At 48.0% G+C, this 25,551-nt stretch overlaps 1 protein-coding gene across 1 annotated transcript in view; it reads right to left on the reverse strand.

Moving 5' to 3' along the window:
* Positions 1 to 25,551, reverse strand: part of OBSCN (obscurin, cytoskeletal calmodulin and titin-interacting RhoGEF) — a 210,806-nt gene that overhangs the window by 176,613 nt on the left and 8,642 nt on the right. The window contains exons 6-10 of the mRNA XM_045284554.1: positions 25,218 to 25,551; positions 24,510 to 24,776; positions 22,859 to 23,140; positions 22,094 to 22,369; positions 12,927 to 13,202 (exon numbers count right to left, since the gene is read on the reverse strand). The exon at positions 25,218 to 25,551 is cut by the window's right edge and continues 25 nt beyond it. Coding sequence (XP_045140489.1) covers positions 12,927 to 13,202; positions 22,094 to 22,369; positions 22,859 to 23,140; positions 24,510 to 24,776; positions 25,218 to 25,551 — 1,435 coding nt within the window. The remainder of the gene's footprint in view (positions 1 to 12,926; positions 13,203 to 22,093; positions 22,370 to 22,858; positions 23,141 to 24,509; positions 24,777 to 25,217) is intronic.

Raw genomic sequence — 25,551 nt, forward strand, 5'->3', positions numbered from 1 at the left:
GTCCAAAGTACAAATGATTGTATTTTTGTCTTACATTTCTCTTTCATGAAGGAAAAACTAAGGCATCGGGAAGACTATCACTTGATCATCACCAGTAGCCTGGTGATCTATGCCAGGGCAAGCAGCTGTGACAGCGTCGTGGTGAACCAAGCATCTGCACAGGCTCAGGGCACACTGGCAATGGGCCTGAGGGACCATGATCAGCCTTCATTTCATTGAATCTTCCCACTCTTCTTTCTTCCCTCAAGTCTGCTTTGGAAAACAGCTACAGGCACCACTGATTCCCAGCAGCCATTCCCAGCAGCCTCCAGCCCTATTACTCCTGCTAAAGTCACCCAGACCCCAACTCTGGGGCTGCAATCCCGCTTCTCATAGTTCACTGTGAAGGCGACACCACTGCCTCCCCCTTTACTTGGAACTCCTTCTTGACCCCCATGGCGCAATCCTCTGGATCTCCCTCTTGGCCCTCTTGGTCTCAGCTTCCTCTCTGAGAATGTCCAGAATGTCCGAGGGCCCCGGGGGAGGCTTTGTCATCATCATCTCCCTTCGTATTTTACTTTCCCCTGGGATAGCCTGATAAATGCACAAGCCTTCACGACCACCAACAGGCCAATAGACTCTGGATCTCATTCTCCAAGCCAGCCTCAAACCAGAAGTTCAAGTCCAGAGAGCCAGTTACCTACCAGATGTCCCACCTGGCTGATTACCTGCTCCTTCCTCCAAGCAACCCTGCCCCTATCTCCCTACCTCATCTCATCTCCATGTACACACTTTAAAAAATAATTTTATTAGGGGCTCTTAAGCTCATAATACAATCCATACATCCATCCATTGTGTCAAGCACATTTGTACATACGTTGCCATCACAATTTTCAAAACATTTTCTTTTTACTTAAGCCCTTGGGATCAGTTCCTCATTTTTCCCTCCCTCCCCCACGAACCTCTGATAATTTATAAATCATTTATAATTTTTTCATGTCTTACACTGATCGCTGTCTCCCTCCACCCACTTTTCTGTTTTTCATTCCCCCCCTTGCCCCCCCCCCGGGGAGGGAGTATATGTAGATATGTAAATCATTGTGATCGGTTCCCCCTTTCTCCACCCACCTCTCCCCCACCTCCTGGTATCACTATAATCATTATTAGCCCTGAGGGGTTTATCTGTCCTGGATTCCCTGTGTTTCCAGCTCTTATCTGTACATGCTCTGGTCTAGCCCGATCTGTAAGGTAGAATTGGGGTCATGATAGTGAGGAGGAAGAAGTATTAAAGAACTAGAGAAAAGTTGTATGTTTCATTGGTGCTATCCTGCACCCTGACTGGCTCATCTCTTCCTTGTGATCCTTCTGTGAGGGGATTCCAGTTGTCTACAGATGGGCTTTGGGTCTCCACTCCACCCTCACCTTCATTCACATGATATGATTTTTTGTTCTGGATCTTTGATGCCTGATACCTGATTTCACACATTATCATTGACACCACATGAGCACACAGGGTGGTGTGCTTCTTCCATGTGGGCTTTGTTGCTTCTCAGCTAGATGGCCACTTGTTTATCTTCAAGCCTTTAAGACCTCAGACGTTATATCTTCTAATAGCCTGGCACCATCAGCTATCTTCACCTCATTTGCTTATGCACCCATTTGGACTTCAGGGATCATGTCAGGAAGGTGAGTATCACAGAATGCCAGGTTATTAGAACAAAGTGTTCTTGCATTGAGGGAGTACTTGAGTAGAGACCCAATATCTGTCTGCTACCTTAATACTTAACATGTAAATATATGTGCATAGATCTATTTCCCTATCATTATATATAAATATATTTACATATGTACATGCTTGTATTTAGACCTTTATAAATGTCCTTTGACTCCTAGTTTTTTCCTCTATTTCCTTTTACTTTCCTCTTGTCCCACTATCATGTTTGACCTTCATTCGGTTTTCATTAATTCCTCTTGGCTACATTGCCCTTGATCGAGCCCCACCAGGCATCCTACACCCTCCTCACCATTAATTTTTAGATCACTTGTTGTTCCCTTGTCCCTGTGTTTTTTGGCTCCCCACTTCCTTTCCCCTGCTTCCCCCTCTCCTGTGTCCCTCAGGAACCATCAGTCCCATTGTTTTCTCCTCTGGATTGTTTATCCTGCTTATCTTATCTAGATAGACATGCAAAAACAATAATAATCACAAGACAACAACAAAACCAAAAAAAAGAAAACAACCCTCAAAAAAGAAAAGCCTATAAATAGTTCCAAGTCTGTTTGCTGACCTCTATGAGTGTTTTCTGGTAAAGTCTAAATGAGGTGTCATGCCCTGCCCCCGAAATCTATTTTTGGCAATCCTTGGGGACCTCACTGCTTTGCTCCACTTGCTGCTCTGTTGCACACCCTTAGTGTTTTGCCCAGTGCGGTGGGGTCAGATCAGGCCCATATAGACATCTTCCTAAGTTTTCGATACCCCTCACATCTCATCTCTTTCTCAGCCCCCACATCCAAATGAGCATCATGTCCACTCCACTCTACCTCCTGTACATCTCCATGGCCACTGCCCCGAGTCAAACCGGTCATCCTCTAGCTGAACTATGGCAGAGTCTTCTACGTGGTCTTCCTTCCCTTAAGCCCAAAACACATTGCCAGTAAATGAATTCTGACCCCTAGCGGCCCCATAGGACATAGTAGAACTGCCTCTGTAAGTTTCCAAAACTATAAATCCTTAAAGGGGGCAGGAGCAGAAAACTTCATCTTTCTCCCACGGAGCAGCAGGTGGTTTTGAACTTTTGATCTTGCAGTCAGCAGCCCAAAGTGTAACCCATTACATCATCAGGGGTCCTTGTAACCCATTACATCATCAGGTTCCCTTCCCCACCTTTAACCTCACTTTATCTGTATCTGTCCTCTACGGTGTACACCAGAGTGGGAGTTCTGAAACTCAAATATAAACCTGTCACCTCTGTAGCCCCACCCCGGAATCTGGAGGATAAAAGTTGGCTTCGCTTGTATCCAGATGGCCCAAGAAGAAGGGTACCCACCTCTCAAATGCACTGCTCCGGTGGGTTAGATTGTGTCCCCCCCAAATACATGTTGGAACCGGACTGCTATAAATATTCTCTTACAGACTTTTCTGAAACATATGACATGTTGACTGCATGTAAGAAAAAAAGAAAATCTTTTGGCACTTTCTCAATTGCTGTAACTTTTGTTAGATGTACATTTAGGACATTATGCTGGTGTTATGAAAAAGTTTATAGTTAGCATGAGACAAATAAGCTTAGGACAAAAATTAAAGGTAGGATCAGAAGAAAACTTAACGTTTCATTTTCTTTGCATAGAAGACAAGAAAGACACCTTGTTTGTCCCTAAGATGTGCTTGACCCACGTGTCCAATACATGAAAATAAATGATAAAACTTGAAAATATATATATATATCTATATGATTCTGTTTGTGTGTAGGAGTTTTTCTTTTGTCCTGGTATCGAGGTACTATCAGTGAATCCTAAACCTAATTCACTTCTAAGTTCTAAAAATACCCGAATACTAATAAAACATATACCAAAGAAAGATAAACACGGATCACCAGGAACTTCGAGCGACTCCCAGCATTCATGACAATGAAGAATCCTTGCCCTAGACTTCTTGTTCCGATTTAGACTTCTTGATTGTGGAACTGGGAGAAAATAAATTTGTGTTCTCTAAATCAAATATGCTGCCGAGTTGCTTCCGAATCATGGTGGCTCTGAGGCCATCGATCCTTACAGAAACAGACGTCCTGTTCTTCCCCCAGGGAGGACGTTTCCCACGACTGGTCAGTTCAAACTGGGGCCTTTCCTGAGCAGCCAAGCACTTAGCACCGTGCCTCCAGGGCTCCTTTTCTGTTCCTAGGGTCACCAACTCGGGAGTTGTTGTTGTGGTGGTGGCCCTAGGTGACTAAGACAACTTCTAATCCCATTCAAAGTTTTCTTCAACACGAACATTCAAATCACTTTTTAAAAGATAGAAATGACCCATTTTCACCATGTGATTGAACACATAGAGAAATTCAAAAGTCATCTTTGAAGTACGATACTCTCTGGCATCAGGATAGATTCAGGGTATCCAAGAGTCTCGATGAGAATCCACATAGATCTCATGGATTTGACTCCCACCTGGGCACCTACTCCTATGTTTTTCCCCAATCAAGCAGAGTACTAATTTGCTAATTGCATCTTATTATCATTTCTTCACCCGTTATGTTACTACTTGACATTTTGCAAATTGACCTATCTCCACATATATCTAACAAAACTGTCGAAACATGCTTCTACTCAATTGTCAGCGAGCTGAGCGATCCTCAGACTCACCCAGTTGTTCAAAGAAATCTTTTAAACTATAAAATTGAATATGTACATAGTAAGACCCATATTCAGAAATATCTCCAAGGTGGGGGCCTCACCAAGTTCTCCCTCAAGTTTGATTTTCATTTCAAAATTAATTATGAAGGGACTATTGTCTCTTTCATGGGCACTTCATGAAACCACTCCTGATTACATGGGGGAGAGAGAAAGAAACAGACAAACGGCCAGACAGAACCTGTGTACCAGTGGCTGTCGTCCAGAAAGCACCATGTTGGATGTGGACGCTAACCTAGCGGTGGGGAATATCTGGTCCACAAGCCATAGAAGACCTGAGAAGTCATCAATCCCAGCTGGGTTCACCCGTCTCACCAAAGAGAAGCAATTCCAGCCATCACATGAAGGGTGAGTTAATTAACTGTTTGACCAGCATGGCCACATGTTATAAGTATCCACACATACATCCATTGTGTCAAGCCCATTTGTACATACGTTTCCATCATCCTTTTCAAAACTTTTTCTTTCTACTTGAGCCCTTGGTATCAGCTCATTTTTCCCTCCCTCCTTTATGAACCCTTGATAATTTATAAATTATTATTATTTTTTCACGTCTTACACTGACTTATGTCTCCCTTCACCCACTTTTCTGTTGTCCATCCCCCTGGGAGGGGGTTCATAAGTATGTTATGAAGTTATAAATTTCCAAACAGTTCTTGACAGAAAAAAAGTTCCCACCCCTGCAAAACCCCACAGCTGAGCTCAAACCATTAAGTTCACAGCTACAGTCATTTGCCTTCAAAATATGCACAAATGAGTTATAAATATCACTGAAAAAATGGAATCTTATATAGACATTGCTTAGGATTTGTTCCACCCAAAAAACACCAAGGTTCAGGTTCATTTGAATTGTTACAAAGAGAAAATTCACAATTGTACAAAAGTGAGGAGCTGTGGTGGCCCAGTGGTTATACACCTGGGCTGCTAACTGCAAGGTCAGCTGTTCACAACCACCAGCAGCTCCATGAGAGAGAGACAAGATTTCAGGAAGTTCATCTCAGAACATGGTAAGTAAGGTTCCAGTTTTCTGTCTCGAGAACTAAGCAGGAAGCTCCCAGGAAGCAGAAAGTAGAGGAAAGACTGTGGAAAGGGAGGGACTCTGGAGAGGGACCACATGGAGTTGTTTAAGAACTCTAAGAGTCCTTGATTTTAATCACCACACCACAGACTCTGAGCACCAGACTAGGAGACAAACCAATTCCCTGGTTCCACACTAACCACCTGTGGTGCACACACAGGACGGATCCGATAACACCAGGAAGTTTTTGAAAATAAAAATAGAACAGCCTCAGAGACTGGAAGGACTCTACCTCCTTCCAGTTGAATACTCAACCAGTTGACTGCTTGCTCTAGGATGCAAAGACTCTGCCCCAGAGCCTCATAACATGGAGGCAGAAGAAAGCTGAGCATTTTCAAAGTGCTGAAATAAAAGAACCATCCACCAGAACTCTATAGTCAGCAAACATGTCCTTCAGGAATGACAGAATGAGTCAAGGGAAGCTAAGGGGATTCTTGGCCAGCAGATCAGCTCTGAAATAACTGCTCAAGGAATGGTGTCAGAGCAACAGAAATGGTAAATGCCTGGGCCAAAAAGTGGGCTGATCTTTTCCTCTGGAATTCTTTAGAACAGGGCTTGGCAAACTTTGGAGGTGGAAGCGCCAATCCTGTCCCTCTCAGCAATTTAAAAATTATTCAAGAGCCATAAATACATTTTTACCAACAAATGAAATCATCATTATCTGAATAATGTCCTTTAAAGATCTGCATCAATGAAACTATGATTGCATTATCTTCATTTTTAATTTTACTTCAGAATCACATGTACTTACCAAAAGAGCTGCAGTTTGTCAGCCCCCTACTTTAGAATATGTAAGACAACAGGAAGCAAAAATGATCACACTATCTGATAAGATGCTCAGCATATAGAGGCAATAAATAATGTAAAAGTGGAAGAACAGCTAAAGGGACCTTTTGAGTGGTAATATTTCTATATTTCTTTGAAGTGGCAAAATACTGATTCTAAAGAGGAAAGACTGAGGCTCTCAAAGATTTCATGTTACTTGGATCCACAGCCAACGCTCAAGGAAGCAGCAGTGAAGAGATCAAATCACGCTCGCCCTCCAGACATGATCACTGAAGACAAATGGGTGTATAAGCAAATGTGGTGAAGAAAGCTGATGGTGCCCCGCTATCCAAAGATATAGCGTCTGAAGTCTTAAAGGCTTCAAGTTAAACAAGCAGCCATCTAGCAGACAAGCAACAAGGCCACATGGAAGAAGCACACCCGCCTGTGCGATCACGGAGTGTTGATGGGATCGGGCAACAGGCATCAGTACACCCAAAACAAACCAATATTGTTGAGAATGAGGGGGATCGGAGCAGAGACCCAAACCCCATCTGTAGACAACAGGACATCCCCTCACACAAGGGTCAGAAGGAAGGGATGAGTCAACCAGGGTACAGTAAAGCACTGATGAAACACACAATATTCCTCTGGGTCTACGAGGCTTCCTCACCCCCTACTTGTCATTAGACCGGAAGATGTGCACAGGTACAGAGATAGAACTCGCGACACACGGGATCCAGGAAGTGGAATAGGAGCAGCGATGCCAGGAGGGTAGGGGAAGGTGGGGAGAGGACGGGAGGAAGGGGGAACCGATCGCAATGATCAACACAGAACCACACACACACCCCACCTCAGGGGGACACACAACAGAAACCATGGGGGAAGGTAGACAGTGGCTGGTGTAAGATATGAAAATAGTAATAATTTATGATTTATCGAAGGGTCTCGAGGGTGGGGAGGGAGGGAAGGAAGGAAAAAAGAGGAGCTGATATCAAGGGCTCAATAGAAAGTAAATGTTTAGAAAAGAATGATGGCAACATATGTACAAATATGCTTGATACAATGGATGTATGGATTGTTGTAAGAGCCCCCAATAAAATGATCTTTTAATAAAAATTTTTAAAGAGAAATAAAATGGCATATCATATTGGTCAAATCTACTGCATAAGACCTCTTCAAAGTGCTACAGAGCAAAGGTGTCATGTTGAGGGATACGGTGGGCCTGACCGGAGACATGGCATCTTCATTCACCTCATATGCACGTGAATAAGACTGAAGAAGAACTGATGCATTTGCATTGTGGTGTTGGCAAAGAATAATGAAAGTACCTATGACCTGCAGAAAAAACAAATTCATCTTGAAAGAATTGCAGTTAGCACGCTCCTTAGAAGTGAGAATGGTGAGACTTTGTCTCACATACTTTGAACATGCTACCAGGCGAAACAGTCCCTGGAAAAGGATACTGCGCTTGGTCAAACAGGGGGTCAGCGAGAAAGAGGAAAACCCTCCATAAGACGGAGTGACCCAGCGGCTGCAACAAGGGGCTCAGGCGTACCATCGATGGTGAGGCTGGCACGTGACCCGGCAGTGCTTGGGTCTGGTGTGCATAGAGTGGCTACATCAGAACCAACTAGCAAGGAGATGGTGAAGAGTTACATATATTCACTGCAGCCCAGAGGGAGCAGAAGAGAACACATGCAAAGGTCTAGAAGGGTCTATCAGAAGCTACTACTATTAAGGGTATATCCAGCTCATTCATGCACGGCCGATGTTGACAGATTCTTTCAGGGTAACATTTGTCTTAGTGTCAGTAATGTGCCTTCAAAAGCCAGACCCAACAGGACCCTGCCTCCTGAAGGGTCTACTGGACCAGTTAAATGCAAGACAGAGAGGTCAACTCAGAGGGTGATGGGACGCAGGACACCCATAGAGTCTTCTTATGAAGAAGGTTGAAGAAAATTGAAGGGGAAAAAATGAGGAACTCATGCCAAGGGCTCAAGTAGAGAGCAGATGTTTTGAGAATGATGAGGGTAACAGGTGTGCAGGTGTGCTTGACACAATGGATGGATGGATGGATGGATTGTGATAAGAATTGTACGAGCCCCCAATAAAATGGGTTTTTAAAAGAAAACTGCATTAGAGAAAAAAACAGAAAAATTGCACTGAGGAATTTTTCCATCACCAATGAACCTCTGCTCATCCTTCAGGGCTAGCAAGACTGTTCTGAGAATTTCCTTAGGAAACCTTACTCCCGATCTTACCCATGCAGACTTCTGTTTGCTCCCCAAACGCAAACCCCAAAATCTGAGTCACCTCTCAAAGATGCCAAAGCTGCTGTTACCATGTAGTGCAAATCAAATAGCACAGAACTCTTCGGGGAGATGGAAATCCCACCTGCAGAAGCAGATAGCCCTGCATGGGGGATATGCTGAGAAACAATGTTCACGTCTTGATTTTGTTTTTGTTTAATAAAGCTTCTATGAGCCTGTAAAGAGTCCCTAGCCATTGGAGAAGAGTTGGGCTACTAACCACAAAGTCGATGGTTCAAACCCACCAGCCATTCCACAGGAAAAAGATGAGGCTAGCTGGCCAAATCACAGGAAGTGATGTCTATCTGTGTCCACCTCAAACCAAAACTGTCAAACAGAATGCAAGAATTATCAAACTATTATTAATATCACATGCAAGTAGGGTTATGCTGAAGGGAAATAAGACATGGTTGCAGCAGTTCAAGTCAGATTCAACAAAGGGCACGAGACAAGTGATATCGTGAAGGGTGTCAGATGGATCTTGATGGAAAGCAGAGACGACCAGAAGAAAGAGTGTCTGTGTTCTACTGGCTATGAGAGGTATTCAACAACATCAATCACAAAACCTTGTGGGTAACACTACAAAGAACGAGAACTTGAAGACACTTCAGTGTGCTCGTGCGGAACCTGTCCATGGATCCAGACATGGGTAGTCCCTAGGACAGCCCATGTTCAAGATCGTGATTCACGATTGGAAAGAGGGTGTGGGAAGGCTGGATCCTTTCCCCTTCTTTATTCTATCTGCATGCCAAACAGAACACCCAAGGAGCCGGCGAGCTGAAGAAAAACGTGTCATCCAGATGGGATGGAGACTTTAGCAGCCTGTGGTATGCAGCTGACCCAGTGAGGACTACCTGAAGCGCTTCCTGGTGAAGATCAAAAACCGCAGCCTTCACTATAGACCACAATGGAATGTACAGAAAATGGAGCTCCTCGCAGATGGACCAGTGAAACGGACCGTGATAAACAGTAGGGGAGGGGGAGGAAGCTGGCAAGGATTTTTACTTAGGTCAACCATCGGTGCCCGTGGACGCAATGGTCAAGAATCAAACAAGGCACTGCACTGAGCAAACTGGCTGCAAAGATCTGCGTTGTACCTCCTTACTTTTAAAACGCTAAGGTGCCATCCTAATGGCTCAGGTGCATCTGGCCCAAGCTACCATCTTTTGAGTCGTCTAATACGCATGCAAAGGCTGGACAATGAAGACGGAAGATGGAAGAATCCTCACCCTTGAAATGTCATGTTGGTAAAGAATACCGCGTCTCCTGTGAAGAACAAACGAATCGGTCTCGGGAGAAATGCAACTGAATGCTCAATAGAAAGGAGAATGGCAGACATCATCTTGCTTACTGTAGGCATGTACCCCAACCGAAGGGAGGGGGCCCCAGAAAAGGACATCACGCTTGGTGAAGCAGACAGTCGGTGAAAACGAGAAACGTTCTCAGGACAGAGAATGGGACAGTATGCTCAAGAAGGAGCTCAACCTATCACATAAGGATCATGAAGACGGCGCGGGATAAGGCAGGGTTTCCATCCAGTCTAGCTAAGATCACCGCAAGTCACAGCTCACTCGAGGGCAGCTCATAGCAACAGAATCCTGTAACTAGTCAAGAAATGGCCTTCAAAACTTAAAACTGCCAAAAGAGACATTTCTAAGCCCCAATGATTTCACTGACTTGGCTAGCATAATAAGTTAAACCCCAAAAAGTATTCAAGTGACATCAATTCCACAAACTCTCTTCCTAAAAGCAGAAAACAAAACCCTTTCCAAGTCATTCTGTGAGGCTGCTCTTCGCAGGCTACTCTAACCAAGCAGCGTCAGGGCGGGGGAAAAAGCTGCAACCCCAATTCCTCAGGAATATAAATACAAAATTAACTCAAAAAACATTTCAAACCAAATCCAGTAACGCATATAAAGAATAAGCAAAACAAACTAAACCAAAAAAGCGAAACGCACGCCCCTCAAGTCAATTCCGACTCATCGCGACCCTCTAGGACGGAGAATTGCCCCATGGGTTCCCCAAAACTGTAGCTTTTTGTTAACAGATTTTCCATGAATTTATTTTTTGTCCAGGTACTTTAGAATTTTATAAGCCAGAACCTTATAGAATCTTTCTCTTTTTAAATTTTAATCAATTAATTAAGTTTAAATCATTTTATTGGGGGCTCATACAACTGTTATCACAATCCATGTATGCATACATTATGTCAAGCACATTTGTACATTTGTTGCCATCATCATTCTCAAAACATTTGCTTTCTACTTGAGCCCTTGGTATCATCAGCTCCTCACTTTTTCCCCTCCCTCCCTCATGAACCCTTGATAATTTATAAATTACTATTGTTTTTTCATGTCTTACACTGTCTGATGTCTCTCTTCACCCACTTTTCTGTTGTCTATCCCCCAGGCAGGGGGTTATATGTACATCCTTATAACCGGTTCCCTCTCTCTACCCCGTCCTCCCTCCACCCTCCTGGTATCACCACTCTCACCATCATCTGTCCCGGATTCCGTGTTTCCAGTTCCTATCTGTACCAGTGCACATCCTCTGGTCTAGCCAGATTTGTAAGGTAGAATTGGGATCATGATAGTGGGGGCAGAAGGAAGCATTTAGGAACTAGAGGAAAGTTGTATGTTTCGTCATTGCTACACTGCACCCTGACTGGCTCATCTCCTTCCTGCGACCCTTCTGTAAGGGGATGTCCAGTTGCCTACAGATGGGTCTTGGGTCCCCAATCTGCACTCTCCCTCATTCACAATGATATGAATTTTTGTTCTTTGATGCCTGATCCCTGATCCCTTTGACACCTTGTGATCACACAGACTGGTGTGCTTCTTCCATGTGGGCTTTGTTGCTTCTGAGCTAGATGGCTGCTTGTTTACCTTCAAATCTTTAAGACCCCAGACGCTATGTCTTTTGATAGCCGGGCACCATCAGCTTTCTTCACCACATTTGCTTATGCACCTGCTTTGTCCTCAGTGATCGTGTCAGGAAGGTGAGCATCATGGAACTCTTTATAGGAGCAGAATGCCTCGTCTTTCTCCTACAGAGCAACTGATGGTTTCAAACTGCTGTCCTAGCGGTTAGCAGCCCAACCCATACCCACCAGGGCTCCTTGTATAAAAATAATAATACACCACAAGCTGGTGAGTTTCGGCTCAAGAGTATGAGGCTAGATCTGTATCCAAAACCATTTCTACATCAGGGGAAAATGTCAAGATGATACACTGTGGAATTATCTCCTCCATAACAGTAGTAAGCACACAAGGGAAGAGTGATGAGCATTTTCCAGTGTTCCAGAGATGAGACTAAGGCTTGCCACACATTAAGGAGTCCATCAGAGGAAAACAGTCCATTTCTGGTAAGAACAGAGAGGCTTGTGGAGTATTCACTTGCCTAGTTCTCACACCGCCGCCTACATCTGGGGGAGCCTCAGCCCACAGCCGGGCAGTCACTGGAGGGGGATGGGGAGTCTAGCTCTCTACCACCTTGACACTTGCTTTAGGCCACAGACTGGCCTTGAGCAGAGAATATGGAGACAGTGGCATATTGGGACTCCCTTAGAACCCACCACCATGTAAAGAGGCCTGAGGTGGAGGGGCTGAGATGATCTCAAGGCGAGAGGTCTCAGAGGAGAGAGAGGCCTATATGCGAGCTCGGGCAGCCTCAGGAGAAGAGAAAGACCGCGGGCTGAATCCCAGCCAGCCCCTCCGAGGAAGCATTCTGACCGGGACATCAGACAGGTGAGGGAGCCATGGTGGACTCCCTTCCTGCTACCCTCCCATTCCACCCTCTAACACACCCGGTGGGAGTTACATAATTTCATATCAACTTGATAAATAGGTCTAGAGGTGGAGTCTAGCCTGTCAATCAGGTCTAGCCTGATGATGCCTCCTTGTGGGCATGGCCTTCTCATGAGGATTCTGGGAATTTCCTCTCCCTTCTCCCTGGCGATGGGACACACTTTCTCTGTTTCACTGGGCTGCTGTTGAGACACTCAGAGAGCTGGAGGAGCCACATGGAGACCCATGCCAGCGTTGAGACGCTTCCACCAGCATCGGATCCACAAGACTTTCTACCCACCCCCCTGTGATCTTCATTCAGCATCATTGCATGTGCTGTGTGAGTCTGAAGAGGAATTTGTGGACTAGTATAGGGCATATGGGCTCATATCAGACTTATGGACTTGATCTGGACTGGACTGGGATGTTTTCTCAACATATAATTGCTCCTATACACATATGTCTCTGGATTTGTTTCTCTAGTCAACCTGGACTAACACACACACACACACACACACACACACGCACCAAGGAAAGCAAAAATGAAGTCCATAGGGGTGGTAAGTCAATCCCAGAATCTTCCTCAAAAAAGGAATGGACACCCACCTGTGACGTCCAGGCGGAAGGACACCTTCTGGCCCCCGGCCTCACAGCTGTACTCCCCGGCGTCCGCCTGGCCCGCCTGCTGCACCACCAGCCGTCGTCCACGGCCCGTGGCCTCTATGCGCACCCTGGAGCTGGCACTCAGCTTCTTCCCGTCCTTGTACCAGGCCACCTCCGTCTGCGCCTGGGCCACCTCGCAGCTCAGCATGGCGCTGCCCCCCGCCTCGGCCCGCACCTCGCTCCGTGCCGGCTGCCCCTTGGCAAACATCGCTGCGGGCTCTGGGACAGGCAGAAACACAGGATCAGAGGCGCCAGATCAGAGATTCTGTGGTTCGGATGCTGAGAGTCTCCGACGGTAGCCCACTGCTGTGAGCCGTGTGCCTTCTGTCACCGGGCTCAGAGAACAGAACGGTTTAACGGAGGAAAGTGGGTTCTGGACGTGGCAGGAAATGAGCATGGGAAGTACATGGTGAGAAGAACTCCGTGAGGAAATATCTCGGAGTCCAAAGGGCCCAGAATGTTTTTATGAAAAAGCCGGGAGGTTGGTCTCTGTGTTTGAAGGAGTAGAACTATAGTCTCGTAGGACATCTCTGTCAAGTCAAACCGCTCGTACAGGTGAGAACTACATCCTAGTTTGATGAGGAGCCTCTGCATTCTTAACCAAAGAAACCGTCGAGTTGATGCTGACTCACAGAGACCCCTCTTCTAGCAGCCCTGCCCACAGGGTAGAACTGCCCCTGTGGGTTTCTGAGACTAACTCCTTCTGGGAGTAGAAAGCCCCGTCTTACTCCTGCAGAACGACTGCTGTCTTGAACTGCTGACCTTGTGGGCCGCAGCCCACTGCGGAACCACTACCCCACCAGGGCTCCTCCTCACGTTTGCTATAACCGTCTAAGATACAGCCGTCGGTCTCTACTTGTCCGGAACCAAAGGAAAGCAAACACTCGAAGAAGAAAGTGGCCTATAGGATGAACAGCCTGAAAAACCCCAGCCTCGTCTACCCGGAGTCAAGAACTAAGAGGGTGCCCCACTACCCACACCAACCATTCTACTCGGGCCACCACAGACCCCGGGAGAATGGAAAGGAAATGTAGACAGAATCTCAAATTCCCTTTTCAAATAAGGCAGACCTACTGAGCTGGTTAGGAGTTAGAGGGCTCCCCAAGATTGTTGCCCTGAGATACTTTCTAAATCCTGAATCAAAACTAGCTATACAGCAGATGGCTCAGAGAAAGGTACCACCCCCAAGTGCTGCACATGCCTCTTTAAAAAGGGCATCGAGATGTTGACCAGACAGTGGGCACTTACTTCCACACAAAGACGAGAGTGGAACTGAGCAGAGAAACAAGATCCATGGGAATGGGGTATCCACAAGTAGAATCACGAGGCTGCCCGGCATGGGGAAGAAGGTGACCAGTGCCCCTGATAGACGTGGCCTGGGAACCTAACCTGTTATGTAAACCTTCTCCAAAAACACAAATGAAAAACAAAACAAAACGACAAACCCAAAGAACCGTGCACCGGCTTCAAAAGGAGGAGATGCTGGCCCTGGAGGCCTCGCACCAGGCACGTGTCCGCGCGTCCCTTCCTTCCACCCTGAAGGTCGGCAGACAGACAGAGGCTGGGCGGGTCTCAGACCACAGAGCACTCTCGACAGCAACTGCTCCATTGACTTGAACATCCACGGAGCAAAATAAACCACTGTCCAAATCGCTCGCTCTCCGGCTGCTCTCCTCCTGGCTGGTTCAGCAAGGAAGCCCCAAGCCCTGAAAACATGGCTTACGGCTCTTTAAACTGGGATAGCATTGACATTCGGTGGCTTGTGAAGATCTGGTGCACAAGTCAGTGAGTTTTGACAATTCAGACACCCCCATCGGTCCATACCCAAATCCCCTACTGCCCCGCTCTAGAGCAAGCAGTGTGGTCATTTCTAAGCACCTAACTTCCGCCTGTGCTCAGATGTCACTCACATGGAAGCACATGAAACGGGTTTTCTTTTAGCCAGTATATGTGCACATTAACCAATTGAAGTACACATTAAAATAAACTCGTTTTTAAAACAGCAAAAAGGGGAAAGTGTACATTTTTTAAATGATAGCTTGCTCAGCCCCTCACATAGCTTGACACCATCCTGCTCCCCAGAAACCAGTTTAAAAATCTCTTAGCTGTTTTATTCTTCCTGGCATCCACCTTCCTATTCCTAATTCCTAAATAATATGCACATTCTGCTATTGTAATTATTATTAATGATTATGAGCGGATTATTATTGACTGGAGTGCAAACGTTGGAAACAAAGAGGAAAGAACCATCGTTGGAAAGCATGGTCTCCATGAGGGAAACAGAGCTGGAGATGGCATGATGAAATGTTGCCAGACCAACAAGTGTGTCTTCATTAGTATCTTTTCTCAACAACACAAGCAGCGATTATATGCATGGCCTTCTCCAGATGGAATACCCAGAAATCAAACTGACTACATCTGTGGGAAGAGAGAGCTTCTCCACCAGGAGAAGCTCACTATCAGCAGTTAAAGCCAGACCAGGAGTTGACTGTGGAACAGGCCATAAACTGCTCTTATCTAAGTCAAAGTTGAAGCTGAAGAAAATTTTCAGAGTCCGTGACAGCCTAAATACAGCTTTGAGGCTATCCCACCGAATCTCAAGAACTGATTTGATAAACTGAACATCAATGACAGAACACGTGATGAGCTGTGGGAGGACATCAGGAACATCAGACGTGAAGAAATCAAAAGGTGATTTAAAAAGCAGGAAAGAAAAAAGATCAAAATGATGTCATAAGAGACTCTGAAACTTACTCTTGATCATAGAGTAGCTAAGGCACATGGATGAAATGGTAAAGCGAAAGAGCTGAACAGAACATTTCAAAGGAGACAAAGTCAAATATCATAATGAAATGTGCAAAGCCCTCGAGCTAGAACACTGGAAGGAAGAAAACTCAACAAAACTTCAACCAAAAGAACGCAAGAAAAAATTCAAGTCTCGAGTTGCACTATTGAAAGATTCTATGGGTAAAACGTTAAATCATGCGGGAAGCATCAGAAGAAGATAAAGGAATCTATAACGTCACTATATCAAAAAGAACTAGTCACCGCTGCACCATTTCAAAAGGCAGCTTATGAGCAAGGACCTGTGGCCCTGGAAGAAGTTCAAGCTGCACTGGAAGTATTAGCTAACAACACGGCGCCAGGAATTGATGGACTTCCAATTGACCTGTTTCCACAAACTGATGAAGCACTGGAAGCACTCACTTGTCTATGCCGGAAACTTGAAAGATAGTGACAATTGACTAAAAGAGATCCGAATTTGTACCCATTACAAACAAAGAGGTACCAACAGAATATCGCTAATATCACATGCAAGCAAAATTCTGTTGAGGATCATCCAACAATTGCAGCAGTGTATTGACAGGGAGCTTCCAAAGGTTGAAGCCTGGTTCAGAAGAGGATGTGGAACAAGGAATATCACAGCTTTATCAAATGGATCTTGGCTGAAAGCAGAGAACATCAGAAAGATGTTTAGTTGTGCTCTATTGATTACACAAAGGCATTGACTATGTGGACCATAACAAACTGTGGATAGTCTTTAAAAGAATGGGAATTCCAGTACTCTTCACTGTGCTCCTGCAAAACCTGTACATGGATCGAGAGGCGGCTATTCAAACAGAACAAGAGGACAGCTTGGTTTAAAATCAGGAAGGTGTGCATCAGTGCTGTATATTTTCACCTTACTTATTCAATCTGTATGCTGAGCAAATCACCAGAGAAGCTGGATTATATGAAGAAAGCGGTATCAAGATTGGAGGAAGGCTTATTATAACAACCTGCGGCACGCAGAGGACACAGCCTTGCTTGCTGAAAGTGAAGGGGACTTGAAGCACTTGTTGATTGAGATCAAGGGTTTCAGCCTTCAGTGTGGATTACAAATTAATGGAAGGGAAACCAAGTTCCTCACAACTGGACCCATAGGTAACACCATGATAAGCAGAGAAAAGATTAAAGCTGTCAGGGATTTTGTCTTGCTTGTATCCACAATCAGTACTCATGGAAGCAACAGCCAAGAGATCAAAGAATGTGTTGCATTCAATAAAGCTGCTGCACAAAAACGTCTTTAAAGGGTTGAAAGCAAGGATGTTACTTTGAGGACTAAGGTGTGCCAACTCCAATCCTGGTGTTTTTAATAGCATCATATGCAGGTGGAAAATGGACACTGAATAAAGAAGAGACAATGCATTTGAATTAGGGTGCTGGTACAGAATACTGAAAGTACCATGAACTGCCAAAAGAACAAACAAAATCCGTCCTGGAAGTACAGCCAGAAGGCTACTTAGAGGCAAGGAGGCAAGACTTTGCCTATGTACTTTGAGAACACGGTCAGGTGAGACTAGCCCTTGGAGAAGGACAGCATGCTTGGTCAAGCCGAGGGGAAGCAAAACAGAAGAATGCTTTCAACAAGATGGACGGACACCGTGACTGCAAACAGTGGTATCAAACGTAAGAACAATCGTGAGGACGACCAGGAGCTGTGTCCTTCTGTTGTGCAGAGGGCCTCTGTGAGTGGGGACGGACTCAGGGACACCCAACAACAACTCCAGGCCTGCGTCAGGACAAGCATGGGTAAGACAGGCGGGAAAGGATAAAACCTATGATGCAATGGGCACAGATATAGTCACACACACACACACACACGTAAAGAAAGTCCCCTTCTCTGACCTTGAGATGTCCCTCACTCTAACCCTATCCTCAACTCCGGCTCCGGAAACTGATGGCCTTTCTTTGCAGTTTCCTCCTGCACATTTGTTTGCATGTAGGTTTAACATCAGGCTGCCCTGGCCTCTGCTTGCTCACATACTGTGTGTCGTGTGACGTGGACAAAGCTACTTAACTTCTCTGTGTTTCCATTTTCTCACCTCTAAATTGAGTCAGTGTTGTGAGAATTCCACATAATTAATAGACGCCCCGTGCTCAGACCAGCGTCCAGCAATTCTACCACGCATGACGCAAGCGGCAGATACACGTTTGTTACTCTATTATTATATATACACAAAAGTCTGCCAGGCTCTGAAACTTACTTTTCTAATTCAGTATGTTTTCCCTTTTTATGACTCATCCTCATTGCTGGGTGGTATTTCATTACATAAACAGACCACAAATGACTTAAACATGATGTTGTTGACGGTCACCTGGGTTCTACATTGTGTTTGTTTGGTTGTTTATTGCCATCCCAGACATCTTTTGAGTTTCGTTGGCATTTTAATGCTACAAAGGACCTAGGATTATTTTTCCTTATATATTTCATTTAACAATTTTAGTTTTTAGTAGCATTTGTCTAAATAACTAGATCCATTATTACCAGAAAAAGAAGCCCTTTATCTCTGTTTCTCTCTCTGGGCTTCATTTTGGATCATTTTCTCAGGTCTACCTTCTATTTCAACTCTATCTTTAGCTGTGTCTATTTAGTCTTTTAACTAAATAGCTATATGCTATTTTTCTAAATAAAACTGCTACTGAGTTTGTAAGTTTCTATACTTTTCAGCTCTAAGAATTCTATTTGATTTTTTTTGTTTTGTTTTTTGTTTGTTTTCTATTTGATTTTTTACCACTTAACCTTTTCTTGTGCTATTTGTGTTTTCTTAGGCTTTTGACTCTTGTATTAATGTTTTCAACTTCATTAAACGTGCAAAACATTGTTGGCAAGTAGATTCCAGCCTACAGCCCCCCTGTATGGGGGTTCCAGGCCTGTAACTCTTTACAGGAGTAGACCACCTCATCTTTATCTCTCACAGAGGCTGGTGGATTTGAGCTTAACCACTAGGCTTCTGGTCCCCAACCCCACAGCTGTACTCGGGTACCATCCTCCTGGCCCATAGACTGCACCATCAGCCACCGCCAATAGACTCCACAAGCACCCTTAAGCGTGTGCACAGCTTCTTCCCGCCCTGTACTGCGCTACTTCCGCCAGGGCCTAGGCCACCATGCAGCTCATCATGCACCACCTGCCCTGCCCCCGACCTGGACCTCACTCTGGGCCTGCTGCTCCTTAGCAACCATTGCCACAAGTTCCCGGAAGGCATATTCTCCAATAAACAGGATAAGCACAGGTTTGTGCCTGCTTACTATTCCGTAGTGAACAGTTTCACCTGTTGTTTTTGGTTTTGTTTATTTATCATGGTAGTGGGTACGCAGTACCAGTCATGGATGGTAAATTTGAAGAAAAGAAAAGCTTTGATTCTAAAGGAGACAGATAGATCTAGAAACAGAATCTTTGATGTGGTGGGGAAGAAAGGTGTAACTGCTCCCTACTGATTAGTAAGTAAGCACGTGTAAGCCCGTGCTTACCTCGCTTGCTGGGTGCTCCATCCTTGTCCAGAGCTATAATTTGAAAAGAGGCTTTGATTCTCTAGGAAGATGCTGTGGGATTGAGAGAGAACTATCTGGTAGCCAAGTCAAGAAGCAAAACCTTTGATGTGGTGAAACAATGTGAAACTGTTCAGAACAGCGCAGCACTCATAAGTAAGCGTGTGCTTACCATGCTTGCTGGCTCTGGGCACAGGGAAAGACAGGGGTCAAAGCTTCAAACCAGGCCCAATTCATCTCAGAGAAACGGAGCGCTGGCCGAGCAGCCAAGACAGAGGCTCCCCGACACAGCCAGTCATTACACAGCTTGCTGCTCGGGCTCAGGGGAGCCCTGTGTGTGTCAGAGTAGAGGCGGGCTCCAGAAGTTCTCAACGGTTTGTATCTCAGAAGCAGATCACCAGGCCTTTTCCAAGGTGCCACCTGGTGGACTTGAACCCCCAACCTTTCTAATAGTATCCATTTGCATTACCCCAGGGACGATGAGGGCGCAGTTCTACTCTGTCCTAGAAGGCCGCTGTGAGTCAGGATTGACCTGATGGCAGTTTGTTTTGATTCACTTGTGGTTATGTGTTGGGCTGCCGCCGGCAAGGTCCGAAATTCAAAATTGTTCCACGAGGAGAAAGGGGGCTTTTGACTTTCTCAGGAACTCATAGGGGCATTTTGACCCTGTCCTAGAGGGTTGCTATCAGTCAGCATCACCGACTCGATGGCAGTGAGTCTATAATGTGGGGTTTTGTTTCTTTGTTACTAACCATTGGTGGCATAGTGGTTACGCGTCGGGTTGCGAACCACGAAATCGGCAGTTTGAAACCATCAGCCCTTCTGTGAGAGAAAGATGAGACTTTCTATTCCAGTAAAGAGTCTTGGAAACCCAAAGGACCAGTTCTACCAGGTCCTACAGGGTGGCTAAGAGACAGAACACTCTATAGCAATAGGAGAGTGGAGTCTCTACACCATCCGTTAATCTTATCAAGGACTTTGCTGGCAGAGCGGTTAATGTAAGCTCTCTAGTTTACAATAACTATAAGGCAGAAAGAGGAGTGCTGGTAGTGTAGGGATCACACGTTCGGCTGCGATCCACAAGGTCATCAGTTCTAAACCAACAGCCAACCCCCACCTCCCCACCCCTGAGAAAGACTGGGCTTCCTACTCCCATAAAGAGTTATATTCTTGGAGTGGGTTTGAAAGGGGGGACCGATTACAAGGATCTACAGGTAACCTCCTCCCTGGGAGACGGACATCAGAAAAGTGGGTGAAGGGCGACGTCGGACAGGGCAAGATATGACTAAATAATAATTTATAAATTATCAAGGATTCATGAGGGAGGGGGGTGCGGGGAGAGAGGGGAAAAATGAGGAGCTGATGCCAGAGGCTTAGGTGGAGAGGAAATGTTTTGAGAATGATGAGGGCAACGAATGTACAAATGTGCTGGACACAATTGATGTATGTATGGATGGTGATAAGAGTTGTATGACCCCCTAATAAAATGATTTTTTTTTAAAGAGTTAGATTCTTGGAAAGCCACAGGGGCAGGTCTACCCTATCCTACAGAGTCACTATGAGTGGGAATCAACTCGATGGCAGTGATATATTTTTTGCTGATAATTAATATAACACTATAAATCAGTGCATGGGTTAATATGACAAAAGCAAGCTATCGGCACCCTTATCCTGTAAATAATCTGAACTGTGAATATTCTAAAGAGCTTTCACTTACAGCTGGACCTCCTCCACCTTGCCCAAATTATCTCCACACCCTGACTGCTCTCCACTGTGAGGATGGCCCTTTGTCACATATGGGGGTCACCACTCTTGCGCTCAGAGGGGGACCTTCTGCCCATGGCACCAGAGGAACCATGAGAGGCCAGCCCATACACTCCCCTTGATGCAGAGAGCCCCAGGGGCCTGACACAGGCCAGTAGCTGAATGCAGTTGGATCACGGAAAGCAAGAGAAGCCAAGGAAGAGCTGGGAGCCTAGCTGGCTTTGCACACCAGAACCTGAACCTGCTTCTTTCGTCAGCTTCAAGCTGTAAGGCAAAATGGACGCCCGAACTGGATGCCGTGGATGAGCTGATCAGGAAAAAGCTAAATGCAAGGAGCAAGCTGAGTATTAGCATGGTCCAATCAGAAGCAAGCTGAGCAACAGCATGGTCCAATCAGGAGACAGGTGAGAGCCCCTGGAGCCAAATAAGAGAAAGGTTAGGTGATGCTCCTCAGAGCTTTGTGGGAGGGGCAGAAGTGCGGAGGGGCTGAGGGCAGGACACCATGAGTGCCAGGAGCACCCTGCTCAGAGGCAGGAGAAGACAGAGGCCCTTTGTCACAGGTGCCTGCGCAACCTTGCTGGAGGTCCTCCCCATGGGGTCCATGGGCCACCCACCCCAGAAAGTAGTCCAACGACCCAACCCAACTGTGCTCTCTCAGAAGCAGATCACCCACCATGTTCTCGTGGGCAGGAAGAAGGGCAGAGGGGACTCCCTCTGATCCAGGACCCCACCAGCCTGAGGTTGTGAGAAACAGCCCTGCAGTGAGGGGCACTGTCCTCACTGACAGCAGAGTCACCATGTGGACTCTGCCCTCCAGCCCGAGGCAGAGAGCAGGCCATTGAGAAGGCTGTGTGTGCTTTGTGGGAGGCCTCTCAGCACCCACCTTTCCCCGGCAGGTCCATACCTCATGGCACCCCCAGCTAGTGCAGCCTTGGGTCCACTCTCTACCACAGCCTCCCAATCCAGCTGTGGGCGCCAAAGCATGCCCTCAGCACTCAAGAGTGCCCTCCCTTATGCCCAACCCTGGTACCCACCTGTGACGTCCAAGTGGAAGGACACCTTCTGGCCCCCGGCCTCACAGCTGTACTCCCCGGCGTCCGCCTGGCCCGCCTGCTGCACCACCAGCTGCCGCCGACAGCCCTTGGCCTCCACGCACACCCTGGAGCTCGAACTCAGCTTCTTCCCATCCTTGTACCAGGCCACCTCCGTCTGCGCCTGGGCCACCTCGCAGCTCAGCGTGGCACTGCCCCCCGCCTCGGCCTGCACCTCGCTCCGGGCCAGCTGTCCCTTGGCAAATATCGCTGCAGGCTCTGAGGACAGGGAGGGGCACTGGGTCAGAGATTTGCCCACATGAGATGCCCCAGGTGCTGAATCCACAACAATGAGGCTATAGATTCCAGGAAGCAACAGCCCCGCCATGGGCACCCTTCGTTGCCCAAGGGCCAGTTCCCTGGGGCCTCACGGAAGGACGTGGGCAAGCACAAGAGCTCAGTGCTGGGAAGGAGGGTAGGGAGAGGACTGAGGACACTCTAAGAGGGGATTCAGTGGCCAACAAGGCTGGACACATCCAGGGTGCTTGGTGAGTTCTTATTCCAGTCCTCTCGCTACACTGGACCCACCAGCCCACACAATGGAGAGAGAGGACATGCACCCTGCTTGACCGGTACCCCCACCCCACCCAACCCTTCACTCCATGAGTTCAGGAACAAGCCACATTACACCTGTCAGCCAGCTACCCAGAAGCCTGCCCCAGAGCTGCAGGGACAGGCCTGGGGATGAGCAGCCCCTCCCCTGATTACCTTGCACGGCCAGCTGGTAGGCAATCCGGTCCCCTCGGCTAAGGCACTCATAGAGGCCAGCGTCATCCCGGGCCACATCCCGAACCAGCAGGACCCGCTGCCCCGCGGAAGTCTGCACCTCGTACTTGGGGCCGGGTGGCAAGGCACGCCCATCCTTCAGCCAGGTCACTGCTGCTGCTTGGTCCGACAGCTCGGCCAGCAGCTGCGCCTCCTCGTGCAGACGGGCCCACACCTTCTGGGCAGCGGCCCCTGGCAACTGGTCTCCAATCAGCCCCGAGGCCGCTGGGGAACGAGGAGCCAGAATCCAGAGACCAAGATGAGAGGGGACCGGGGACACAGGGAACAGAGAGAGAGGGACAGGGGGGTGGAGAGAGAGAAGGGCGAAGAGGGAAAAGAAGGGAAAACAGGGGATGGGGGGGGGCGGGACATGAGCCAGGAGGGGTGGGAAAGGCAAAAAGCACAGGACAGGAGGACAGGAGACAGAGGCAGGGGTGGTACAGAGAGGGGGCCAGCAGTCAGGAAAGAAGGAAGACAGAGCAATGGGGGGGGGGGCCACAGACATGGAGATGGAGAGGGAAGAAACAAGCCGAGGTGGGGTCGGGAAAGATGTAAAGTGAGAGAAAGAGGGTGTGATGGGAAGAGGGAGGTAGAGGAGGAAGGCAGGCAGAGAGGTGAGGCTGGTGCTGTCAAGAGCACCCTCAGTGCTCACGTGCACCCCACACACACATACACACACACATACGCAGGTCTGTAGCAAACACCACCCAGTCAGCCCGGGAGTGAGCTGTCCTGAAGCTCTTTGCCCTCCCTGTTCATGGAGAAACACACCTGCCACACACCAGCAACCCCCTGCTGGTTGACGAGCTCCTCCCAAAAACAGAAAACAAAATTCATTGCCATCGAGTGGAAGACTGCATAGGGTGGTAGAACCGCCCCTGTGAGTTTCCGAGACAGTTACTCTTTGGGGGATAGAAAGCCTCATCTTTCTCCGAAGGAGTAGCTGATAGTTTCGTACTTTCGTACTGCTGACTTGGCTGTTAGCAGCCCTGCACGTAACCCACTATGCCACTAGTCAGTTCCCTGCAAGGGAGGGTTCTTCCCTGGGGATGTAGAATGGCAGCAGCCCATCAGTGGACCAGGCCCCAGACCCTTCCCTGAACCACGGCCACAATCTCAGGGGTCCACCAAGGCCCCTGCAGCAAGACCCTGAGGAATGTTCAGATCCAGGTGGGCCGACCTTCCAGGACTCCAGAGGACAGAAAGAGCCCCCAAGATGGCTAGCCAGGAACCCCTACCCCACCCCAGCTCCTGGCAACTCCACGGGAAATGCTCTCACATGGCCACGAGTCTCCTGGGAGCAGGAGAGACCAGGACACAGGGCCCCTCTACATGGGCTCCCCTGACTGCCGCCCCTACACCGGCCCTGTGTGGGATGGGCTGGGCTGTACGTGTTGTGGGATCCCGAGCCTCAGAGCTTCCTAAACACGTACAGTTCAGAGAGGCGGGTCCTACTGACCCCCATATTTCCTATGAGAGACTCAGGGAGGCCCTGGGGTTGCAAACAGGAAGGCAGCCTGGAGCCCATCCCATCTGGCCCGTGGTGGCAGCCACCTGGGCATGCCCAGTGCAGGGGCATGCCACAAGCACCTACCTCGGACCACCATGCGGATGCTGCTCTCGATGCCGTTGGCCACAAACTTGAGCTCGGCGCCGTGCAGGCTGGCAGGCACGGGCCGGATGGTCAGTGTGTGCCGAGTGCGGTCACGACGGATCACGTACACGTTGCTGGCCTGCAGGGCCTGCCCGTCCAGGAGCCACTCGCCCGCCGAAACCATGGTGAGGTCCACAGAGAAAGTCACCTCTCCACCTGCCACAGCCTCCACCGCCTTCAAGGGGGTCTTTACAGCCAGCTGGGGGGCTGGGGAGGGTGAAGGCATCAGCCTCCGTCCTCCCTAGTCTCCCCTGCAGAGCTTCGGCCTACTTGCCCCCTCCTCCAGGTTTGGGTGACATCAAGTGAGTCTCATGACACAGCCAGGAAGAGTGAGAGCCACCTGAGATGTGTGCCCCCCCACCCCGCCCCACCCCACCCCCACACCAGGACCCTCTAACTCGGCTGGTCCCCAAGGCGGTGCAGACTAGCAAGGCTCTTGGGGAACTGGAGTCCTGTCTCGGGATCCTCTCTCCTCCTACCACAAGAAGAGCCTCCCACCCAATAGAGCCCCTGGCCTCAAGGGGAGATGGACCCCACTCCTGGAGCCTAGAGGAGTGCAGGGAAGGTGGACCCCAGGGGCTGCTACCAGACACAGTGAGAGCAGACTTTCGCAAAGCAGCCCCCAGCCCAGGTTGGGGGATCCCTTACCTAGATGGAATGTCCCTGGAAACTCAAGGAAGGGGCTCTGGCCAAAGCTGTTGACCGCTGACACCCGGAACTGGAAGTCCCCCTCTTCTGCCACACTGGCCACGGTCAGCTCGAGCGTGGGCACCCACTCGGTCTCGTGGCATCGGCTCCAGGCGTGGGCTCCAAGCCTCCTCTTCTCCACCAGGTAGCCCTCAATAGTGACAGGGCGGTCCCCGGGGGGCGGGGCAGACCAGGCGAGGGTCACAGAACTCTCCGTCTTGGCCTTCACCACAGGGTCATCAGGGGGGTTCCCCGGCGGCCTCCTGGGGACTATGGGTGAGTTAGTTAATTGTGC

The sequence above is a fragment of the Echinops telfairi genome, unplaced genomic scaffold, assembly GCF_000313985.2.
Source record: "Echinops telfairi isolate 266 unplaced genomic scaffold, ASM31398v2 ScPeMD7_7469;HRSCAF=8507_0, whole genome shotgun sequence".
NCBI classification, from domain to species: domain Eukaryota; kingdom Metazoa; phylum Chordata; class Mammalia; order Afrosoricida; family Tenrecidae; genus Echinops; species Echinops telfairi.